Below are 22,010 nucleotides of genomic sequence, written 5' to 3'. Positions count from 1 at the left end.
ACCCAACACACACTCACACATATCCTTACTGTTGTTTTTAACTAAACCTAAGCCTCCCTCTCCTCTCTCCAGGTAGGCTTCATAGACTACATTGTCCACCCTCTATGGGAGACGTGGGCAGACCTGGTGCACCCTGATGCCCAGGACATCCTGGACACTCTGGAGGACAACAGGGAGTGGTACCAGAGCACCATACCCCAGAGCCCCTCACCTACCCTGGACGAGCCTGAGGATATCAGCCGCCCCCTTGGAGGGGACAAGTTCCAGTTTGAACTCACCCTGGAGGAGGACGGGGAGTCGGACACAGAGAAGGACAGTGGCAGCCAACCCGAGGAGGAGGATGAAGAAGAGGAGAATAGTTGTAGTGACTCAAAAACACTCTGTACGCAGGACTCTGAGTCGACAGAGATACCACTGGACGAACAGGTGGGGGAGGATGAGGAAGAGGAGGTGGAAGTGGAAGGAGAATCCTCTTCATCGCAACCATCTGTAGTGGAAGAGGAAGGGGAGGATGATGAGAAGAAGGGAGAGGAGAAACCAGCCGATACATAGCAGTGTATGGATGGCAACTAAACTGTTCTTCTTAGTAACCAGAGATTATTATTTATAGAGTATTTTGGGGTTTTGTGGAGTGTCTGTCTGTTTTTTTTATATATATATATATATATCTATGTTTATGGTTCCAAAGCGCACGCTGCTCTCCACCCCTTGGTCACTCCTCTCTCCTCATCCTATTGGTCAGCTTCTTAGACACGTCCACTGGTACTTCTACAAGTTTTTTGCACTCAGGAAAACTCTTTTCCATTCACATTTGTACTGAAGTTGTCTGTGTGTTATTTAACTTTAAAACCCAGTCCTAGTGTGTTGAAGTTACATTAAGGATTTTGATCAGCCGTTTAGAGTGTGTTTAATGCTGTTTATATACAGCATATCTCCTCCTTTCAGCCTTGCCTGACTGATGGCAGTGTTTCTGTGTGTTATTAACTGCCGTTCTGCAGAAGTTGCTATAGTATATTTTTTTCTTAGTTCTTTGTACTCCTCAGCAAAGCCCAGTGAAGCAATGTGCTAAGTTGCTGTGTGGTCTGGATGAATGAAAGCCCAACAGGACACGTCACCATGCAGAGAGGACCTGCAGCACATGGAGAGAAATGCATTGTGGGAGTTTATCAAGACACTTTTCTGAAGTTGAAGTCTTCCTTGAAAACCTGACTGAAAAAAAGGCTAAGATCTTTCAGCACTAATGCTAGGTTTGACCTCTAGAGTTTTTGTATCATACCGTACGTATCTTTTTTAGGTTTTACTTTTGCTATCCTACATTTTACTTTTGTTAACAAAAAGAAAAAGAGAAGTGACTTGAAAGTCAAATGAAATCTGTTGATGAGAATACCTCGTCTGCCACTGCTTTTCTGTGTGTGAAAGGGTCATTTTCTAGTTATTGTATTTGGGTTAGTATTGGGGAATATTTGCACTCCTTTAAATATATCCAACCTGGCCTCAGGGCAATTTGTAGCATCTGGGACAGACATTGCCACTTCCATTTAGTATCATATGTTACATTACAAATGGAATAGTGGTTGTACAATATTATACGAATTGGAGGATGTGTAGTATCATAAGTCTTACCTGGTCGAACAATATCATACAAATTGTTTTAAGTAAGTTATCGTATGTCTTGGAGGATGTCTTTGTCTGAGACCAGGCTGCTTGTTGCGTTGCAGGATAATTTACATTGCTGGTTAGGAGAATTGACAACAAAGCAGTGGTTAACTTGAGCAGCAGCTCACCAGAGCTGAGTACCGGCACCTAAAAAGCTTCTACTGCTTGAGCTCCTGTTCATTTTCTAGAATATTAGCTCAAAAGTATTGTGGAGCTCCTGCACTGAAATATAAACCATACCGGCACCCAAAATGAGTACCAGCACCTATTTCAGTCTAAGTCGAGCACTGCGACAAGAATGTACGTAAAACGTTAGAAGATCCGGGCTGTATCACATCCGGCCGTAATTGGGAGTCCCATAGCGCGGCGCACAATTGGCCCAGCATCGTCTGGGTTTTCCCGGAGTAGGCCTTCATTGTAAATAAGAATTTGTTCTTAACTGACTTGCCTCGTTAAATAAATGTAAAAATAAATGACAATAAAAGGTAAGAATTAGGTTAAGATTAGGTAAAGGGTTGGGGAAGTGTTAGCTGAAATGCTACACATTACTAGATGGTTGCGGTTTACGCCCACCTATCCTTCCCGAGGAACCACCCTAATTTCGTTTCTGTCTTAAGTAACCAGACCATTATTCCATTTGTAACATAACTGAACATATCATTTTATGTAAAATAGCAAACGTCTAAGTTATGAGTCCAGTCTAATATATCGCCCAATTCCAAATCAACCCCAAGCTCCTACCCTCTGTCTACGCACTTGATCTGAGAGGATTGGATATATATATTAGTTTCCAATCCTCTCATATCTACAGGAGTGCCCAGGGGGGTAGGTGCTCGGGCTCGATTTGCCGAGTGCATGTTTATCAAAAGTAATTTACACTATTACTCCCATACCACTGTCCCCATGTTTGGTTGTAATAACCATGTAACAATTATTTCAAATAATGTTTTCGCTGAAAAAAATGACACATGTTGACATATAGGCCTACTTTACTTTACGTTCAATGAAATCATTTTGTCTGACTGACCAGAAGGAGGCCTTTACGTTCTACTTATTGTTGCCTGCAGTAAATGTGAGCAAATGTCATCTGACAATGCAATGCTTGTATTGGATATAAGAAGCACCTTTGGTTAAAGTGTTGTGGAAGTCTGAGGGGGGGTTCGTTAGATTTTTACATTTATTTAGTGTGTTGCCACACTTTTTGTGCTACGCACACAGTAACCTTATTTCCCAATTTCTGTCAATCTTGTCTTCGTTTTTTGATTGTGGTGTAGGGATGTGGTCGATTCTGTTTCTCATTCGGGAAGAGATTTGTTCAAAAATAGTGGTAAAAATATATGTCGAGATTTAGCGTTAAAATCCCTCAGATTAAGTAACGGCTTTGTGATATGTCTGAAATATGAAAAGTGACAGTCATTATTACAATTTGTCAGGGCTAATAAGAAACAAATCAAATTCCAATTCAATAATTGAAAGATCCTCATTTAAAATAAATGGCTCTTTTCAACTCTTGAATGGGGAACTAAAATGAATATCCTGAATTGACTTGGAATGGAATTGACCTCAACCGTTACTGCAGGTCAGTAATATTTACCAATGCACTACATGGTTGATGTTTTCACACGTTAAGAAAATGCCTGTCATTGTCATCACACTAACCTTTGATTTGTTTGTTTTGACCAAGAACACAAGACAATCAGCTCCACGGCGTAGTAGTGGTCTCGTCAGAAGAATAGTCGGCTATAGTTAATGCACTGATGTTTTCATATCTCTCTACTTTACTATTTTATTTCAACTCGCCAAAACTCACGTGCACATTTAGGCTTGAACAATGCCCAATACACTTAATTCAAGAGACTCTTTCTTTTCCACATTTTCTATTGTTGTTGTTGTTACAATTGATGTTATTATTTATTGCTATGTTTTTCTATTTGTTGTGTCTTTCTTGCCGTATTAGGGCGGGACAGTAAAGCTTTCACTGTAGCATAGACCGCAGTACAGGCTTGCCAGTTACTATACCCAAATATGCTGTTTTTCTAACTATGTACATACAGTATAAAAAAAAAAGGTTGAAATGTAAAAAATTACTTGCATTAATGAACATGTGTTTTTAAAGAGTGCTTATTTTAAAAGAAATGTGTCGTTTCTAATGTTTTATTTAGTTATTTTTTTCCTTGTGCCAAGTTTTTTTTCCCATCCTCACCGGATGACCTTCCCATAATACAGTTTTTCTGGTTGTATCTCTGTTTACAAACATATATTTATTGTGCTGTAAATACTATCATTATTATTATTATTCTCATCATGATGCTGTTTGTTGTAAGTTCATTGACTCATCGTCCCTTATGGTGATGGTGTGGCTGTATTATGTAGCTCTTGTTGAGAGAATGTTTATTACACAAAATGATCCATTGATATCGGTTATCTGAGAAGCTTGCTTAGAGTGGAGGAGGAGAGGGGAAAGCCAAATTGTTTTTTAGAGGAAGCTGTTCCTTGGCCCATGGGCTGTGCCTTAAATTCAACATGCCATTTTTATGTCTTCTTTCTTTTTTATTCTCCTCGTTTGCTGCATTAGGGAATCTTGTGGTTTGAGCTGACCTCACCCAGACAATGGCCTCCAGTTGTGAAAGGAACTTGTTAAATAATGTTGCCTTTTTACTATACAGCCAAATCAGAAATAGAATGTGAACATGGAAAAAAGGCAGTACGTGCTATACATTCTGTTGTCAAGGTTGAAAACGGAGATCATGGCTGTGGAGTTCATGGTCGACTCAGGCCTAAGATCCACTAGATGAGTGGTGGCTTGGCCAAGCTGTATCCGTGGGGTTGGTTGGTCCTACGGGGTTATTAAGCACCAAGATTTAGAGACACATCCACGTGTTCAGTCACTGCTGCATTTATTTAGGCTGAAACACTCACGATGTGTTGCTCATCCATGCTTGGCAAGCACATCTAATCATACAACATGCAATATCTAAAACCACTAGCATCATTCTGCCTGGAGAGGAGAAGGCTAGTATTTATATAGTGGGGAGGGGGGGAGGGGTCATCCTAAAAACACGTCCTTAGATGGGGACTCTTATTTTGACACACATACTGTAGATTATAAACAGCCATGGACCAATGGAATCAGTGGTTTCTTTTGTCATTTTGTGTTATATTTTTATGGTATGAAAGGAATACACAAACTGTACGTAACTTCAAAAAGGTCTTCAGGACAATTATTTTTGGGTTACGTCTTTAGAATGCCAACTTGTCTTGAAGTTTCACGAGACAATATAAAGTTATTTTAATGGATTCCTTGTAAATTGCAGTCTATTGAATAGCACTGTAGATCATAAACTTTCTGTAAAAAAAAAAAAAAAAAAAAATGAAGAAAAAATGTTTTTTATATGCAACAGATGAAATAAAAGCATGGGTTGATTCTGCCTACCCGTTGGTCTCTTCTGTATTATTATAAAGGGAATTGTACAGTATATTTAGTAAAGATAGGCAGGTCGTTCCATCAATTTGGTGCCTTTTGAGAAGTTTAACTTGGTCCCAAAAAAGTTTGATTTCACCTCATTTTAACATTCTGTCATAAAGCGCACACATTATCTCATCCCAAGAGGTTAAATAAAAAAATCACTATAGTCAGTGCCAGTGGAGGATTCCAAAAGGAGGAAGGGGAGGACCATCCTCCTCAGTGAATTTCATAAAAATATTGAAACATTAAAAAAGTTTTCTTTAGATAAACTTATTCTAAATATGTTCACTTCACCAAATTGTCACACCCTGATCTGTTTCACCTGTCTTTATACTTGTCTCCACCCCCCTCCAGGTGTCGCCCATCTGCCCCATTATCCCCTGTGTATTTATACCTGTGTTTTTTGTTAGTCTGTTGCCAGTTTGTCTTGTCAAGCCTACTAGTGGTTTTCCCGTATTCCTGTTTTTACGCTAGTCCCTGTTTTCTAGTTTTCCCGGTTTTGACCATTCTGCCTGCCCTGAGCCTGCCTGCCGTTCTGTACCTTATGACACTGCCCTGGATTACTGACCTCTACTTGCCCTGAACCTGCCTGCCGTTCTGTACCTTTCGAACTCTGCTCTGGATTACTGACCTCTGCCTGCCCTTGATCTGTCGTTTGCCTGCCCCCTGTTTTTGTAATAAACTTTTGTTACTTTTGAACTGTCTGCATCTGGGTCTTATCCTGAGGTCTGATACAAATAATTGATTTAAATGCAATGTTTTGCAATGAAGGTCTACAGTAGCCTCAACAGCACTCTGTAAGGTGTAGCAGCTAGTAGCAGTACTCCATGGTGTAGCAGCTAGTTTCTGTCCTCCAACCTATCAGAGCTCTTGCAGCATGAATTTACATGTTGTCCACCCAATCAAAGGATCAGAAAATGTATCTAGTACTGAAAGCATAAGTTACAGCTTGCTAGCACTGCATTGCATAAAATGTGGTCAGTAGTTGACTCAAAAAGAGAGAAAGACAATCGTTGAACCGTTTTGAATAAATTAATTTTAAAAAAAAATTAAGGAGAAATAAACGAGAGAGAGAGAGATAGCTATATTTTGTTGTATTTTTTATTTTCACTTTCACTTAGCTAGCGAATGCAGTTAGCTAGTTTGGCCTACTCAAATACTTGGCTCAAACAGAAAGGGATGCTATGTTAGCTAGCTCGCTATGGCTGTTCAACATTGAAACTCTTTCAAGTCAAGGTAAGCTTTTGGTTTTATTAATTTATTGCCACTGGGGTCCGCTGGTGTAAATGCTAAACAGCTTGCTGACTGTACACTATGATTGTAGCGGGTTTACTAACATGTTAATTCTAGTAGCTATGTTGACTAGCTATGACGTTAGCTAATATGGTGACAACGATGTGTGCTGTGTGTAGCCGTTAGCAGTTATAATACGAAAGTTTGACTTAGAAAGTTTTTTCGCCTGGTCACAGACAGCTGATGTGTTGTGCACTGAAGTCCACAAGCGAAGGGAAAAGGTGAGAGGAGGAGAGTGCGCAGTTGCGAGAAGGAATTATACAACAAGTAAAATGGTCATGTTTGTATGTGGCTGCTATGAAAGTGAACTGTGTTTGTGTGTGATCAAGGGTCTATTCATTCCACAGATTCTGTTGAAAAACGCTTCTTAAATGGAAGAAAACAGAACGAAATGGGGATAAACATATCTGAATTTATCCAATAGAAACTCTGGTTTGCAACTGTTGGACTAATGATAACACCCTATATCAGCTAGATGCAGGCAAGAGTGTGCAAGGTAATATTGAATGTGTCACTGTCTGTCACTTAGATTACAAAAAAAAATATCTCAACCTGTTGTAGAAACCTCATGATAGGTACTATAGGGACAATATTGGTATCATGTAGTAGGCTAAACCGATTGATGTTACTTTGAACTGGGTGAATGGAATATGAATGACAGTCATCCAATCTGCTGTAATAGAAATAAGGCCATGCTCATAAAAATAAATCGTCCTTCCTCATCTTAAATGTCACCAACTGCCACTGGGCAGTGCCTATTAAGTGCGAAATAAAGTAACTGGTTTAATGATTTTACTTAAATCAGCTGTCAATAGTTAAGAATGCTATTTTCGGATGATTATTCCCTATTGGAATTTGGCCTCTAGGTACCCGCTCTTAAGCCAGATTTCACCATAAAACAGGTTTTAGTGACTGGTATATGGGCCCTTGAACCATAAAATCAGCCAATGGTTTCCTTCAGTGATTAAAATGTTTCAAATGTGTAGTCTATTCAAACTCAAGGTCTCTGCCTTGATTCAATGCTTTGGCACCAGGCACGGAAGGATGAAACAGCGAACAGATAAGGCAAGATATTTAGGTCTGCCCTCCCCTTTCGACTGTTAGATTTCCTCTTAGACGATATGCATACGTCTGTCTATTAAACCTTTAATATAGAAGTTGTTTGCCTTATCTTTTCCATCAAGCATTTCTCCACACCTTGATCAGTTTTCAATTCGTAACAAAATCCCCTTGTAACAGAGGGAATGGAATCTTGTTGTGTTCAACAGGGAGTGGCAATTGAATGCAAGCTTCACAGAAATGATTTTAATTGTTAAAACATCTCTAGTCTGTCTATCTATGGGTAACATGATTGACGTGTTATGCTCAATCTGCTCAGTTTTCCACCACAAAACACCAGAAAATGGGCAAGAAGAGAACTAGCTCACCTGCTTTTACACCATGATTTGATTAGATGTTGAATGTTTCTTTAGAATTTATTTTTCTTAAAAGGAATCATTTCACGATGTAGATGTAATGTTCCCTATATAGGGGACTTTGAGCAGTTCTGGTCCAGTTCCGAATGACATTTCGGTGTACAAAGTGCTCTGTGAACGTCGTAGAGTCCAGTGCCTTATAAGGCCAGAAAGCCCTATCTGTCTGTTCTCCGCTACCACTTGAAGTGTCAGGTTTCACACCCCACATTTGCATAGGGAGTGACGTGTCACAATTTGCTGTCTCTCTGAGTGAAAAGAGACGACCTATGAAAGGGGACAGTCTAACGAACCAATCAGTTGTGGTTTCATCTCGGATTTAGAGGTCTCAACATGAAAAAATACAAAAAAATGTAATAGAACTGAAACATGACCACTTTCTCTTGGAAGCCCTGTTTATACCCAGTTCTAACATGCATCAGTTGTTCCGATCTTTTCCACATTCTGACTGTGCCCACATTTCTCGACAGATGTAGACAATCAAAATACGCATTGTGATCTGATTGTGATTAGATCTTCATTTTACATTTACATTTACGTCATTTAGCAGACGCTCTTATCCAGAGCGACTTACAAATTGGTGCATTCACCTTATGATATCCAGTGGAACAACCACTTTACAATAGTACATCTATTTCTTTTTAGGGGGGAGGGGTGGGGGGTGGGGGGGTTAGAAGGATTTACTTATCCTATCCCAGGTATTCCTTAAAGAGGTGGGGTTTCAGGTGTCTCCGGAAGGTGGTGATTGACTCTGCTGTCCTGGCGTCGTGAGGGAACTTGTTCCACCATTGGGGTGCCAGAGCAGCGAACAGTTTTGACTGGGCTGAGCGGGAACTGTGCTTCCGCAGAGGTAGGGAGGCGAGCAGGCCAGAGGTGGATGAACGCAGTGCCCTTCTTTGGGTGTAGGGACTGATCAGAGCCTGAAGGTACGGAGGTGCCGTTCCCCTCACAGCTCTGTAGGCAAGCACCATGGTCTTGCAGCAGATGCGAGCTTCAACTGGAAGCCAGTGGAGTGTGCGGAGGAGTGGGGTGACTTGAGAGAACTTGGGTAGGTTGAACACCAGACGGGCTGCGGCTTTCTGGATGAGTTGTAGGGGTTTAATGGCACAGGCAGGGAGCCCCACCAACAGCGAGTTGCAGTAATCCAGACGGGGGATGACAAGTGCCTGGATTAGGACCTGCGCCGCTTCCTGTGTAAGGCAGGGTCGTACTCTGCGAATGTTGTAGAGCATGAACCTACAGGATCGGGTCACCGCCTTGATGTTAGCGGAGAACGATAGGGTATTGTCCATGTGAGGATATGACAGAGCCAAGTGACTTGGTGTGTAGCGAGAATAGGAGAGGGCCTAGAACTGAGCCCTGGGGGACACCAGTGGTGAGAGCACGTGGTGCGGAGACGGATTCTCGCCACGCCACCTGGTAGGAGCGACCTGTCAGGTAGGACGCAATCCAAGAGTGAGCCGCGCCGGAGATGCCCAACTCGGAGAGGGTGGAGAGGAGGATCTGATGGTTCACAGTATCAAAGGCAGCAGATAGGTCTAGAAGGATGAGAGCAGAGGAGAGAGAGTTAGCGTTAGCAGTGCGGAGAGCCTCCGTGACAAAGAGAAGAGCAGTCTCAGTTGAATGACCAGTCTTGAAACCTGACTGATTTGGATCAAGAAGGTCATTCTGAGAGAGATAGCAAGAGAGCTGGCCAAGGACGGCACGCTCAAGAGTTTTGGAGAGAAAAGAAAGAAGGGATACTCGTCTGTAGTTGTTGACATCGGAGGGATCGAGTGTAGGTTTTTTGAGAAGGGGTGCAACTCTCGCTCTCTTGAAGACGGAAGGGACGTAACCAGCGGTCAAGAATGAGTTGATGAGCGAGGTGAGGTAGGGAAGAAGGTCTCCGGAAATGGTCTGGAGAAGAGAGGAGGGGATAGGGTCAAGCGGGCAGGTTGTTGGGCGGCCGGCCGTCACAAGTCGCAAGATTTCATCTGGAGAGAGAGGGGAGAAAGAGGTCAAAGCATAGGGTAGGGCAATGTGAGCAGGACCAGCGGTGTCGTTTGACTTCACAAATGAGGATCGGATGTCATCAACCTTCTTTTCAGAATGGTTGACAAAGTCATCCGCAGAGAGGGAGGAGGGGGGAGTGGGAGGAGGATTCAGGAGGGAGGAGAAGGTGGCAAAGATCTTCCTAGGGTTAGAGGCAGATGCTTGGAATTTAGAGTGGTAGAAGGTGGCTTTAGCAGCAGAAACAGAGGAAGAAAATGTAGAGAGGAGGGAGTGAAAAGATGCCAGGTCCGCAGGGAGGCTAGTTTTCCTCCATTTCCACTCGGCTGCCTGGAGCCCTGTTCTGTGAGCTCGCAATGAGTCGTCAAGCCACGGAGCAGGAGGGGAGGACCGAGCTGGCCGGGAGGATAGGGGACATAGAGAGTCAAAGGATGCAGAAAGGGAGGAGAGGAGGGTTGAGGAAGCAGAATCAGGAGATTGGTTGGAGAAGGATTGAGCAGAGGGAAGAGATGATAGGATGGAAGAGGAGAGAGTAGCAGGAGAGAGAGAGTGAAGGTTGCGACGGCGCAATACCATCTGAGTAGGGGCAGAGTGAGTAGTGTTGGAGGAGAGCGAGAGGGAAAAGAATATAAGGTAGTGGTCAGAGACTTGGAGGGGAGTTGCAGTGAGATTAGTAGAAGAACAGCATCTAGTAAAGATGAGGTCAAGCGTATTGCCTGCCTTGTGAGTAGGGGATGGGACGGTGAGAGGGTGAGGTCAAAAGAGGAGAGGAGTGGAAAGAAGGAGGCAGAGAGAAATGAGTCAAAGGTAGACATAGGGAGGTTAAAGTCACCCAGAACTGTAAGCATGAGTGAGGCCACTGTCCAATATAAAGTACAATGAAGGACTCTTTAGGCTACTTTTAGATTTACACTTTAGTACTCCGTAGTATTTGCTTTTACATGTGTGCTCCTTTGTATACGTGCCAGTTTCTTTAGAGAGCATAAAATATTTACCTTTTCAATCATGAACATTTTTATGAAAACAACGTAAAAACAGTGCCTTCAGAAAGTATTCACACCACATTACTTTTTCAACATTTTGTTGTGTTACAAACCCATAACATGATGCAGCCACCACTATGTTTGAAAATATGGAGAGTGTTGTATTTGATTTGGATTTGCCCCAAACATAACATTTTGTATTCAGGACAAAAAGTGAATTGCATTTTACGTTCTAGCCATGTTTAGATCGACTTACACCTGCGAGTCCTCATTTTCCTCTGAACGCAATATAGGCTTACGACAGGAACCGGCTTTCACATAAGTCAATCGAGGACTGCCTGCACATCAACATCACATCCATCCATCAAACCCGACATCCACAAGATTGTGTCCGAGGGGAAATTCAACTTTTGTCATTGAATAAGTAACTTAGTGGCCTGTAAGACTGTATTTAGTAAATACTAATATTTTTGTGAGAGCTTATCCAGGGATATTTACGACTCAAGTTGACAGTATGTTCTGTTTGTTCTGTCGTTACAAGAGCAGGCTATCCTGACACATACAGCCTTTTTTTCATTAAATGATTGATTTATGTAGGATGCTACATTTTTCACCAGTTGCAATTGTAAGTAGGCCTAATAAAAAAAATCCTACTTCTATTAGGCTGACATTTAGAATCCTCCAATCCTCTAAATGTAATTAATGGCAGAGAGTCACATCATTGTCGGAGAGAGACCTGTTGAAATTATATGAGCAAAAAAGATTCAATTTTATTTGGAATGGCAATGAGATTTATCACTTAGCTAAATAGTTGGGAATAGATTTTTAACTCCAAACCTCATGCAACTGCAAAATGTCGGATAAAGCATATAAAGCATATACTGTAGAGGACTTCTTGATAAAAAAAACTCATTCAAAATTAATGGAAAAGGCAAGTGGAAGTCAGATTTTTTTTTCAAACACTTGTTTTCACAAGGGCTATTAGCAGGACAATAGATACGATGTGGTCCCAAAAACACCTCTCTGACATAGGGTCCAGAATATCTCTTGATGATGTCATTGAATGTCTCTGTTTAAGTAGTATTTTAGTATTTTGATACTTTGCACAAGGCAATTGATCAGCATTAAAATCTTTGTGGATGGGGCCTCCCGAGTGGCGCAGCGGTCTAAAACACTGCATCGCGTTGCTACAGATGCTGGTTCGATACCCGTGCCAGCCGCGACTGGGAGACCCATGAGACGATGCACAATTAGCCCAGCATTGTCCGAGTTAGGGGAGGATTTGGCCGTCCGGTATGTCCTTATCCAAAAAATAGGCTTTTGGTTTCTCTCCCTCTAAAAACAGAAATAAATTATTATTATTATTAGTAAAAATGTCTCACCCCGTCTCCAAGAATGGACTTTTTCCCTTTATTCAGATTACAATCACTCACTTTCGGTTATTTGAAAACTAAATCATCTCCAAAATATCGTAATTTTTTAAACAAGCCATAGAAAGTTGGTTGTAATTTCAGTTTAATCCACTAGAAAAGACAGCACAAATAATACAACAAATATTGTGGTTAAACTCAAATATACTAATTGATCAAAAAAACGTTATCAATTGGAACCTTTAACAAGTGGAAGGGTGAAAAAGTATTATTATTATTATTATTATTAACCCAGCATTATAATTATATAAAAGCCCCTTAGATATTCAGTGTTTTTATTTACAGTAGTGATGGACAGCTGGAGGCATTTGTTTTTCACAGGCGTAGCAGGCTGTGAATTCTGAAAACAACGTTTCAAGGATGGCCTATTAGCAGGACAATAGACTCTTTAACCTTTACAAATGGATAGTCTACTGTAGGTGTGAAAACCCCCCTCCCCAACTTGCAACAAATAATTAGTATCTACCTTTCCACATCTACCTACACACGTATCTAACAACACACGGTTAATATTCTGAAAAAAATAAAATATATATTGGTCATGGCTCCCGTGTGGCGCGGTGGTCTAAGGCACTGCATCTTAGTGCAAGAGGCATTACTACAGTCACTGGTTCGAATCCAGGCTGTTTCACATCTGACCATGATTGGGCAGTGCACAATTGGCCCAGCGTCATCTGGGGTAGGCTGTCATTGTAAATAAGAATTTTTTTTGACTGACTTGCTTAGTTAACTAAAGGTGATGTTTAAATAAAAAAAATAAAACTGGCGGCAATATTATTTGCCCCACCAAAATAACTCTGAAAATTGTTTTCCAAATGTTTTTTTTTTAAATCTAACTGCACTGTCCAATTAACAGCACCTATTACAGTGAAATAATACCATGCTATTGTTCGAGGAGAGTGCACAATTTTGAACATGAACATTTTTTAATAAACAAATTAGGCACATTTGGGCAGTTTTGATACAACATTTCGGAACAGAAATACAATGGATCATTGGATCAGTCTAAAACTGTGCACATACACTGCTGCCATCTAGTGGCCAAAGTCTAAATGGCACCTGGGCTGGACTAATACATTATGGCCTTTCTCTTGCATTTTAAAGATGATGGTACAAAAGAAATACAAAAGGAGAGTTGTTTCTTTCGTTGTATTATCTTTTACCAGATCTATTGTGTTATATTCTCCTATATTCCTTTCACATTTCCATAAGCTTCAAAGTGATTCATTTCAAATGGTACACAGAATATGTATATCCTTGCTTCAGGGCCTGAGCTACAGGCAGTTAGATTTGGGTATGTCATTTTAGGCAACATTTTAAAAAAAAGGGGCAGATCCTTAAGAGGTTTGACCCTGGTGAAATCATTTTCAACATTTGGACTTCCACAGGTAATGCAATCGGACCAAGGTACAAAGTTCATGTCAAAGGTCTTCCAGCAAGTGCTACAACAGTTGGGTGTAACCCATTGCCCCACTAGTGCCTGCCACTCTCAGGGTGCATTTTAGGAGCTTACTGCTTAGAGTTTGAGAAAGACTGGGATGAAGGGGTCCCTCTTGTGCTGTTTGCCATGCGTGAGGTTGTTCAGGAATCTCCTGGTTTTAGTCCGAATGAGCTCGTATTTGGACATCATGTCAGAGGTCCTTTGAGCTTGCTGAGAGAGAGGTTGTTGCAGGGCAACACCTTATACACAAAAACACCTCTGTTGGAGTATGTTAGTGCTTTTTGATACAGATCGCAGTGCACTTGCGAGTTTGCCAGTGAGAATCTGGAGAAGTTGCAAACGACAATCAAAGTTTGGTATGATCGAAATGCCGAAGTCGCACTTTCAATGTAGGTGACCAAGTCTTGGTTTGTTGCCCATTTTGGGGTCACCGTTGCGAGCTCGCTTTTCAGGTCCTTACCCCATAGTGAAAAATTGGTAATCTGGATTATGTCATTACCACACTGGACCGCAGAAGAAAAAAAATGGCTGTGTCATGTCAACATTTTGAAAACATACTTCACCCACTATGATCGGGGGAGAAGTCTGCCTCAAGAGCACAAGGAAAGCCCAACATACCCTGTGCCTGTGGGACAGCTGAGTAACTCAGAGACTCTAGAAAACCTTGATGTATTTTTGGAACATTGTTGCACTGCTTTTAGAATATCAGGGTTTATTCTCAGATGTGCCAACTCAGAGAAATGTACTAGAGCATGACATTGACTTTGGGGACTCTGCCCCAATCAAACAACATGCCTATCGAGTAAATCCTGAAAAGAGAGAGCAGCTCCGCAGTGAAGTGGAGCTCATGCTTGAGCATGACATTGCACAACATGGTAATAGTCCGCGGATATTAGTACCTGTATATTAGTACCTAAGTCGGATGGGTCTGAAACTCACTGCCATTACTAAGTTGGACTAATACACTTTGCCCAGGGTCGACGAGTGTGTGGACCGGGTTGGCGCTGCTAAGTATGACGATAACATGTTGAGCATCCTGTGGGGTACTTTTCCCAAAAATGTACCTCATATCAAAAATACCACTAGACTATCGAGAAGAAGATGCTCGCTTTGTTACTGGCTCTTTGAGGTTTATGTATCGGTCTCTACCCCATGGTGGTTTATGTCGATCATAACCCTCTCATTTTACTGCAAAAGACAAGCTCCGCGAATTGCCGACTCCTTCGCTGGAGTCTTATATTTCAGGAGTTTCCCCTTGAAATCAGACATGGTTGCTTGGTTGCTCATTGTCTTTCAAGGCTGGGCAGTCAATAAATGTTGTGTTTAGCCAGTGTGTAGCCCTGGCTCACAATTTATTTTAACTGCACATTTTGCGTTTTGGAGATTATTTTGGTTGGGTTCGTTCCAAGGGGATGAGAGTTATAGAAACGTATTTAATTTTACAACTATTTCTCAAAACATCAGAGATTTAGGCAGCTATATACACTGAACAAAAATATAATCGCAACATGTAAAGTGTTGGTCCCATGTTTCATGAGCTGAAATAAAAGATCCCAGTAATTTTCCATAAGCATTAAAAGCTTATTTCGTTCAACTTTTGTGCACAAATTTGTTTACATCCCTGTTAGTGAGCATTTCCATCCACCTGACAACTGTGGGAGATCAAGAATATGATTAAACAGCATGATCATTACACAGGTGCACCTTGTGCTGAGGACAATAAAGGGCCACTCTAAAATGTGCGGTTTTGTCACACAACTCAACGCCACAGATGTCTAAAGTTTTGAGGGAGTGTGTAATTGGCATGTCGTCTGCAGGAATGTCCACCAGAGCTGTTGCCAGAGAATTTAATGTTAACTTCTCTACCATAAGCCGTCTCCAAAGTCGTTTTAGAGAATTTGGCAGTATGTCCAACCGGCCTCACAACCACAGACCACGTGTATGGCGTCGTGTGGGTGAGCAGTTTGCTGATGTCAACGTTGTGAACAGAGTGATTATGGTATGGGCAGGCATAAGCTACGGACAACGAACACAATTGCATTTTATCGATGGTAACAGTGACAACAGATGTATTCCCAGTCATGTGAAATCCATAGATTAGGGCCTAATGAGTTCATTTCAATTGACTGATTTCCTCATATGAACTGTAACTCGAAATTGTTGCATGTTGAATTTATATTTAGGGGCTGTTTTTCATGGTTCGGGCCAGGCACCTTAGTTCCAGTGAATGGAACTCTTAACAGTACAGCATACAATGACATTCTAGAATATTCTGTGCTTCCAACTTTGTGGCAACAGTTTGGGGAAGGCTCTTTCCTGTTTCATCATGACAATGCCCCTGTGCATAAAGTGAGATCGTTACAGAGATCCTTTGTTGAGATCGGTGTGGAAGAACTTGACTGGCCTGCACAGAGCCCTGAACTCAACCCCATCCTTTGGGATGAATTGGAACGCCGACTGTGAGCCAGGCCTCATCGGCAAACATCAGTGCAGAAAGTCCCCGCAGCAATGTTCCAACATCTAGTGGAAAGCCTTCCCAGAAGAGTGGAGGCTGTTATAGCAGCAAAGGGGGACCAACTCCATATTAATGCCCATGATTTTTGAATGGTAAGCAAGTTAGGTCCAAAAAACTGATTTTCACCAAGTCAAATTAATACATTTTGTTAGAAGTTTAATAATGCTTTTATCTAAACCAAAGTAGATCATTTTAAGATTGTTCTGTACATCAGTTGGGGTATCTAGACGCTTCAATATAAGGTCCTAAACCTAGCATAAAATTGAATTATTGTAGCTGTGTGGGCAAATATAGTTCAATGTTTGCCTTGTGGTAAGTTGAGCCAATGGCGATTGGGTACATTGAGCCAAAGGCAAGTTGAGAAATTGAAGTGTTTTCTTCCCAGGCATAATGCAAGGCGTTATCTCTGGGATATGAGATAACAAAAGGGCCTGTCCTATTTTAAAAGTGTAAAAAAAAAATACTAAGTGTTTTTAAGGTGTTAAGCCTGTGTTAAAAGATGCAAAAAATTATTAAAAAATTTAACTTACCCTGTCCGTCATCTCAATTTACCCCAAACCCGGGGTAAGTTGTGCCAAGAGACAAGCTATGTTTTCAAAACTGTATGTTTACATGAATTCTGATTTATTTCCAGGGATACACAACATCCTGAAATATATGTTGATATCTTTGTTAGAAGAATACTATATTTCCCTTGACGGAGTGATGCTGAATGTTAAAAATACCTCAATTTACTTAATGCCCCACTCTCCAGTTCAGTTCAGTTCACGTAACCGGGATGACCTTAAAATGAGGGACAGATGTAAATGAATCACGAATTACATTAAATAAATAATAATCTTCAGAAAGGACTTTGTCAAAGCAACAAAAATTACTATGGCTTTACAATGATGGTGAAACATAAACAAATGTTGGGATTAAGTGGGCTAAAATTTTCCTAGAAGTGACACAGGGTTGACGGAGGGACATGTCAAAATGCTGAATTTTGGCACTTTAGCAAGCCTATATTCATATTCAGAAATCTGATTTCTTAAATTCTCCATGTGGTCTATATGCCTTTATTCATATGAAAAATCGGATTTATTGAAATATCCATGTCGCCTCGGCCTATATTAAAGGGAGCTTCATTTAATATAACAGGCTTTTAAAATTCAATACTGGTGCACAATTTCTACTTAAAATATCAGAGACGTAAAAGACACTCATTTCGTGGAACGACCCTGGCCTACTCTGCCTGTAACGATGATGATGATGATGATGTTTGACAATCTCTGAGTTATGTTGGCTAGGAGCAGTGATGGTGACTGGTTAGTCATTGAGACATTCAGAAATACATGTACAATAGAAGTGCAGGTAATGGCTTTGCCTCCTGTAGTTTTCATACAAAAAGCCAGATTCCATACTTACTGAGCAGTGAGGCGACAGGTTGCCTAGAGGTTCGAGTATTGGGCCAATAACTGAAAAATCACTGCTTTGAATACCTGAGCTGACAAAGTGAAAAAATCTGTCTATGCCCTTGAGCAAGGCCCTTCACCCTAATTTGCTCCAGGGGCACTGTAATACTATGGCTGACCCTGTAAAACAACACATTTCACTGCACCTATCAAGTATATCTGACAATAATAATAATAACAAAAAAACATAATTCTGTTTGCTCAGGGTATAGGGCAAGCTGTGGTCTGTAGGGTGTTACTGTAGAATCAAAATACATGTCCATATGACCTTTCAGACAAGAGGACCATTGTTGGCATTGTAGTGTCATCTTCTGTTTGCTCAGGGTATAGGCTGTGGTCTGCATCGCTACTGTAGAATCACACTTTTATGTGAAATGTTTATTGTGCTTTTTAATATGTTTTATCTTCCTACTCAGGGACTGCAGTTGAAAATGAGTTAGCGGACTGAATCTGGCCTTATTTTGTTGACACAACCTTTAACACAGAATATCAAATCAAACATGTAATTAACTGTTAAACCACCCATGTCATCTACAGACTGGAATGTCCATTTTGCAACGTGTTCTACATTGGATGGACAAAGAGACATCTCCAGGATCGCATGGCTGAACATAACTACCCCATACATGTAGGTAATAAGTACTACCCCATGGGAGACACTACAAGTCCTTACACCTAAGCAATACTACCTCTTTACCCAGACTATTTGGATAAATGGCTACCCAGACTATTTGCATTGACCTCCCTCTTTTACACTGCTGCTACTCGCTGTTCATTATCTATGCATAGTCACTTTACCCCTACCTACATGTACATATTACCTCAATTACCTGGACTAACCTGTACCCCCGCACATTGACTCGGTACCACTACCCCCTGTATACAGCCTCGTTATTGTTATTTTACTGTGTTCTTTTTTTTCTTCTTAACTCGTATTTTTCTTAACACTGCATTGTTGGTTAAAGGCTTTTACATTCAGTAAGCATTTCCCAGTAAAGTCTACTACACCTGTTGTATTCAGCGCATGTGACAAATAAAATTTGATTTGATCACTACAAGTTATGGGCATTGATCATAGTCCAATCTCAATTAGAAAATGTGACTGGCTTAAACACCTCAACCAAAGGGAAAGACTCTGAATATCATTTACATTACATTTACATTACATTTAAGTCATTTAGCAGACGCTCTTATCCAGAGCGACTTACAAATTGGTGCATTCACCTATAATATCCAGTAGAACAACCACTTTACAATAGTGCATCTAAATCTTTTAAAGGGGGGGGGGGTTAGAAGGATTACTTTATCCTATCCCAGGTATTCCTTAAAGAGGTGGGGTTTCAGGTGTCTCCGGAAGGTGGTGATTGACTCCGCTGTCCTGGCATCGTGAGGGAGCTTGTTCCACCATTGGGGTGCCAGAGCGGCGAACAGTTTTGACTGGGCTGAGCGGGAACTGTGCTTCCTCAGAGGTAGGGAGGCGAGCAGGCCAGAGGTGGATGAACGCAGTGCCCTTGTTTGGGTGTAGGGCCTGATCAGAGCCTGAAGGTACGGAGGTGCCGTTCCCCTCACAGCTCCGTAGGCAAGCACCATGGTCTTGTAGCGGATGCGAGCTTCAACTGGAAGCCAGTGGAGAGAGAGGAGGAGCGGGGTGACGTGAGAGAACTTGGGAAGGTTGAACACCAGACGGGCTGCGGCGTTCTGGATGAGTTGTAGAGGTTTGATGGCACAGGCAGGGAGCCCAGCCAACAGCGAGTTGCAGTAATCCAGACGGGAGATGACAAGTGCCTGGATTAGGACCTGCGCCGCTTCCTGTGTGAGGCAGGGTCGTACTCTGCGAATGTTGTAGAGCATGAACCTACAGGATCGGGTCACCGCCTTGATGTTAGTGGAGAACGACAGGGTGTTGTCCAGGATCACGCCAAGGTTCTTAGCACTCTGGGAGGAGGACACAAGGGAGTTGTCAACCGTGATGGCGAGATCATGGAACGGGCAGTCCTTCCCCGGGAGGAAGAGCAGCTCCGTCTTGCCGAGGTTCAGCTTGAGGTGGTGATCCGTCATCCACACTGATATGTCTGCCAGACATGCAGAGATGCGATTCGCCACCTGGTTGTCAGAAGGGGGAAAGGAGAAGATTAATTGTGTGTCGTCTGCATAGCAATGATAGGAGAGACCGTGTGAGGATATGACAGAGCCAAGTGACTTGGTGTATAGCGAGAATAGGAGAGGGCCTAGAACAGAGCCCTGGGGGACACCAGTGGTGAGAGCACGTGGTGCGGAGACAGCTTCTCGCCACGCCACCTGGTAGGAGCGACCTGTCAGGTAGGACGCAATCCAAGCGTGGGCCGCGCCGGAGATGCCCAGCTCGGAGAGGGTGGAGAGGAGGATCTGATGGTTCACAGTATCAAAGGCAGCAGATAGGTCTAGAAGGATGAGAGCAGAGGAGAGAGAGTTAGCTTTAGCAGTGCGGAGAGCCTCCGTGACACAGAGAAGAGCAGTCTCAGTTGAATGCCCAGTCTTGAAACCTGACTGATTAGGATCAAGAAGGTCGTTCTGAGAGAGATAGCAGGAGAGCTGGCCAAGGACGGCACGTTCAAGAGTTTTGGAGAGAAAAGAAAGAAGGGATACTGGTCTGTAGTTGTTGACATCGGAGGGATCGAGTGTAGGTTTTTTCAGAAGGGGTGCAACTCTCGCTCTCTTGAAGACGGAAGGGACGTAGCCAGCGGTCAAGGATGAGTTGATGAGCGAGGTGAGGTAGGGGAGAAGGTCTCCGGAAATGGTCTGGAGAAGAGAGGAGGGGATAGGGTCAAGTGGGCAGGTTGTTGGGCGGCCGGCCGTCACAAGACGCGAGATTTCATCTGGAGAGAGAGGGGAGAAAGAGGTCAAAGCACAGGGTAGGGCAGTGTGAGCAGGACCAGCGGTGTCGCTTGACTTAGCAAACGAGGATCGGATGTCGTCAACCTTCTTTTCAAAATGGTTGACGAAGTCATCCGCAGTGAGGGAGGAGGGGGGGGAGGGGGAGGAGGATTCAGGAGGGAGGAGAAGGTAGCAAAAAGCTTCCTAGGGTTAGAGGCAGATGCTTGGAATTTAGAGTGGTAGAAAGTGGCTTTAGCAGCAGATACAGAAGAGGAAAATGTAGAGAGGAGGGAGTGAAAGGATGCGAGGTCCGCAGGGAGGCGAGTTTTCCTCCATTTCCGCTCGGCTGCCCGGAGCCCTGTTCTGTGAGCTCGCAGTGAGTCGTCGAGCCACGGAGCAGGAGGGGAGGACCGAGCCGGCCTGGAGGATAGGGGACAGAGAAAATCAAAGGATGCAGAGAGGGAGGAGAGGAGGGTTGAGGAGGCAAAATCAGGAGATAGGTTGGAGAAGGTTTGAGCAGAAGGAAGAGATGATAGGATGGAAGAGGAGAGAGTAGCAGGAGAGAGAGAGCGAAGGTTGGGACGGCGCAATACCATCCGAGTAGGGGCAGAGTGAGAAGTTTTTGATGAGAGCGAGAGGGAAAAGGATACAAGGTAGTGGTCGGAGACTTGGAGAGGAGTTGCAATGAGATTAGTGGAAGAACAGCATCTAGTAAAGATGAGGTCAAGCGTATTGCCTGCCTTGTGAGTAGGGGGGGAAGGTGAGAGGGTGAGGTCAAAAGAGGAGAGGAGTGGAAAGAAGGAGGCAGAGAGGAATGAGTCGAAGGTAGACGTGGGGAGGTTAAAGTCACCCAGAACTGTGAGAGGTGAGCCATCCTCAGGGAAGGAACTTATCAAGGCGTCAAGCTCATTGATGAACTCTCCAAGGGAACCTGGAGGGCGATAAATGATGAGGATGTTAAGCTTGAAAGGGCTGGTAACTGTGACAGCATGGAATTCAAATGAGGAGATAGACAGATGGGTCAGGGGAGAAAGAGAGAATGTCCACTTGGGAGAGATGAGGATTCCAGTGCCACCACCCCGCTGGCTCGATGCTCTAGGGGTATGCGAGAACACGTGGGCAGACGAGGAGAGAGCAGTAGGAGTAGCAGTGTTATCTGTGGTGATCCATGTTTCCGTCAGCGCCAGGAAGTCTAGGGACTGGAGGGTAGCATAGGCTGAGATGAACTCAGCCTTGTTGGCCGCAGACCGGCAGTTCCAGAGGCTGCCGGAGACCTGGAACTCCACGTGGGTTGTGCGCGCTGGGACCACCAGGTTAGAATGGCAGCGGCCACGCGGTGTGAAGCGTTTGTATGGCCTGTGCAGAGGGGAGAGAACAGGGATAGACAGACACATAGTTGACAAGCTACAGAAGAGGCTACGCTAATGCAAAGGAGATTGGAATGACAAGTGGACTACA

The 22,010-nt window shown here is 42.9% G+C and overlaps 1 protein-coding gene across 4 annotated transcripts in view; it reads left to right on the top strand.

The window, feature by feature from the left end:
- LOC115199866 (cAMP-specific 3',5'-cyclic phosphodiesterase 4D) overlaps positions 1–2,060 on the top strand; it is a 175,951-nt gene extending 173,891 nt beyond the window's left edge. For all 4 annotated transcript variants that reach the window (XM_029762378.1, XM_029762379.1, XM_029762380.1 and 1 more), the window contains one exon: positions 73–2,060. In XM_029762378.1, coding sequence (XP_029618238.1) covers positions 73–552 — 480 coding nt within the window. In that variant the 3' untranslated portion in view covers positions 553–2,060. The remainder of the gene's footprint in view (positions 1–72) is intronic.
- The last annotated feature ends 19,950 nt before the right edge of the window (positions 2,061–22,010 follow it).

Source organism: Salmo trutta, chromosome 9, assembly GCF_901001165.1.
Source record: "Salmo trutta chromosome 9, fSalTru1.1, whole genome shotgun sequence".
Taxonomy (NCBI): Eukaryota; Metazoa; Chordata; class Actinopteri; order Salmoniformes; family Salmonidae; genus Salmo; species Salmo trutta.
Note: the sequence above shows the minus strand (reverse complement) of the source record. Positions and strands in the feature narration are given on the sequence as shown.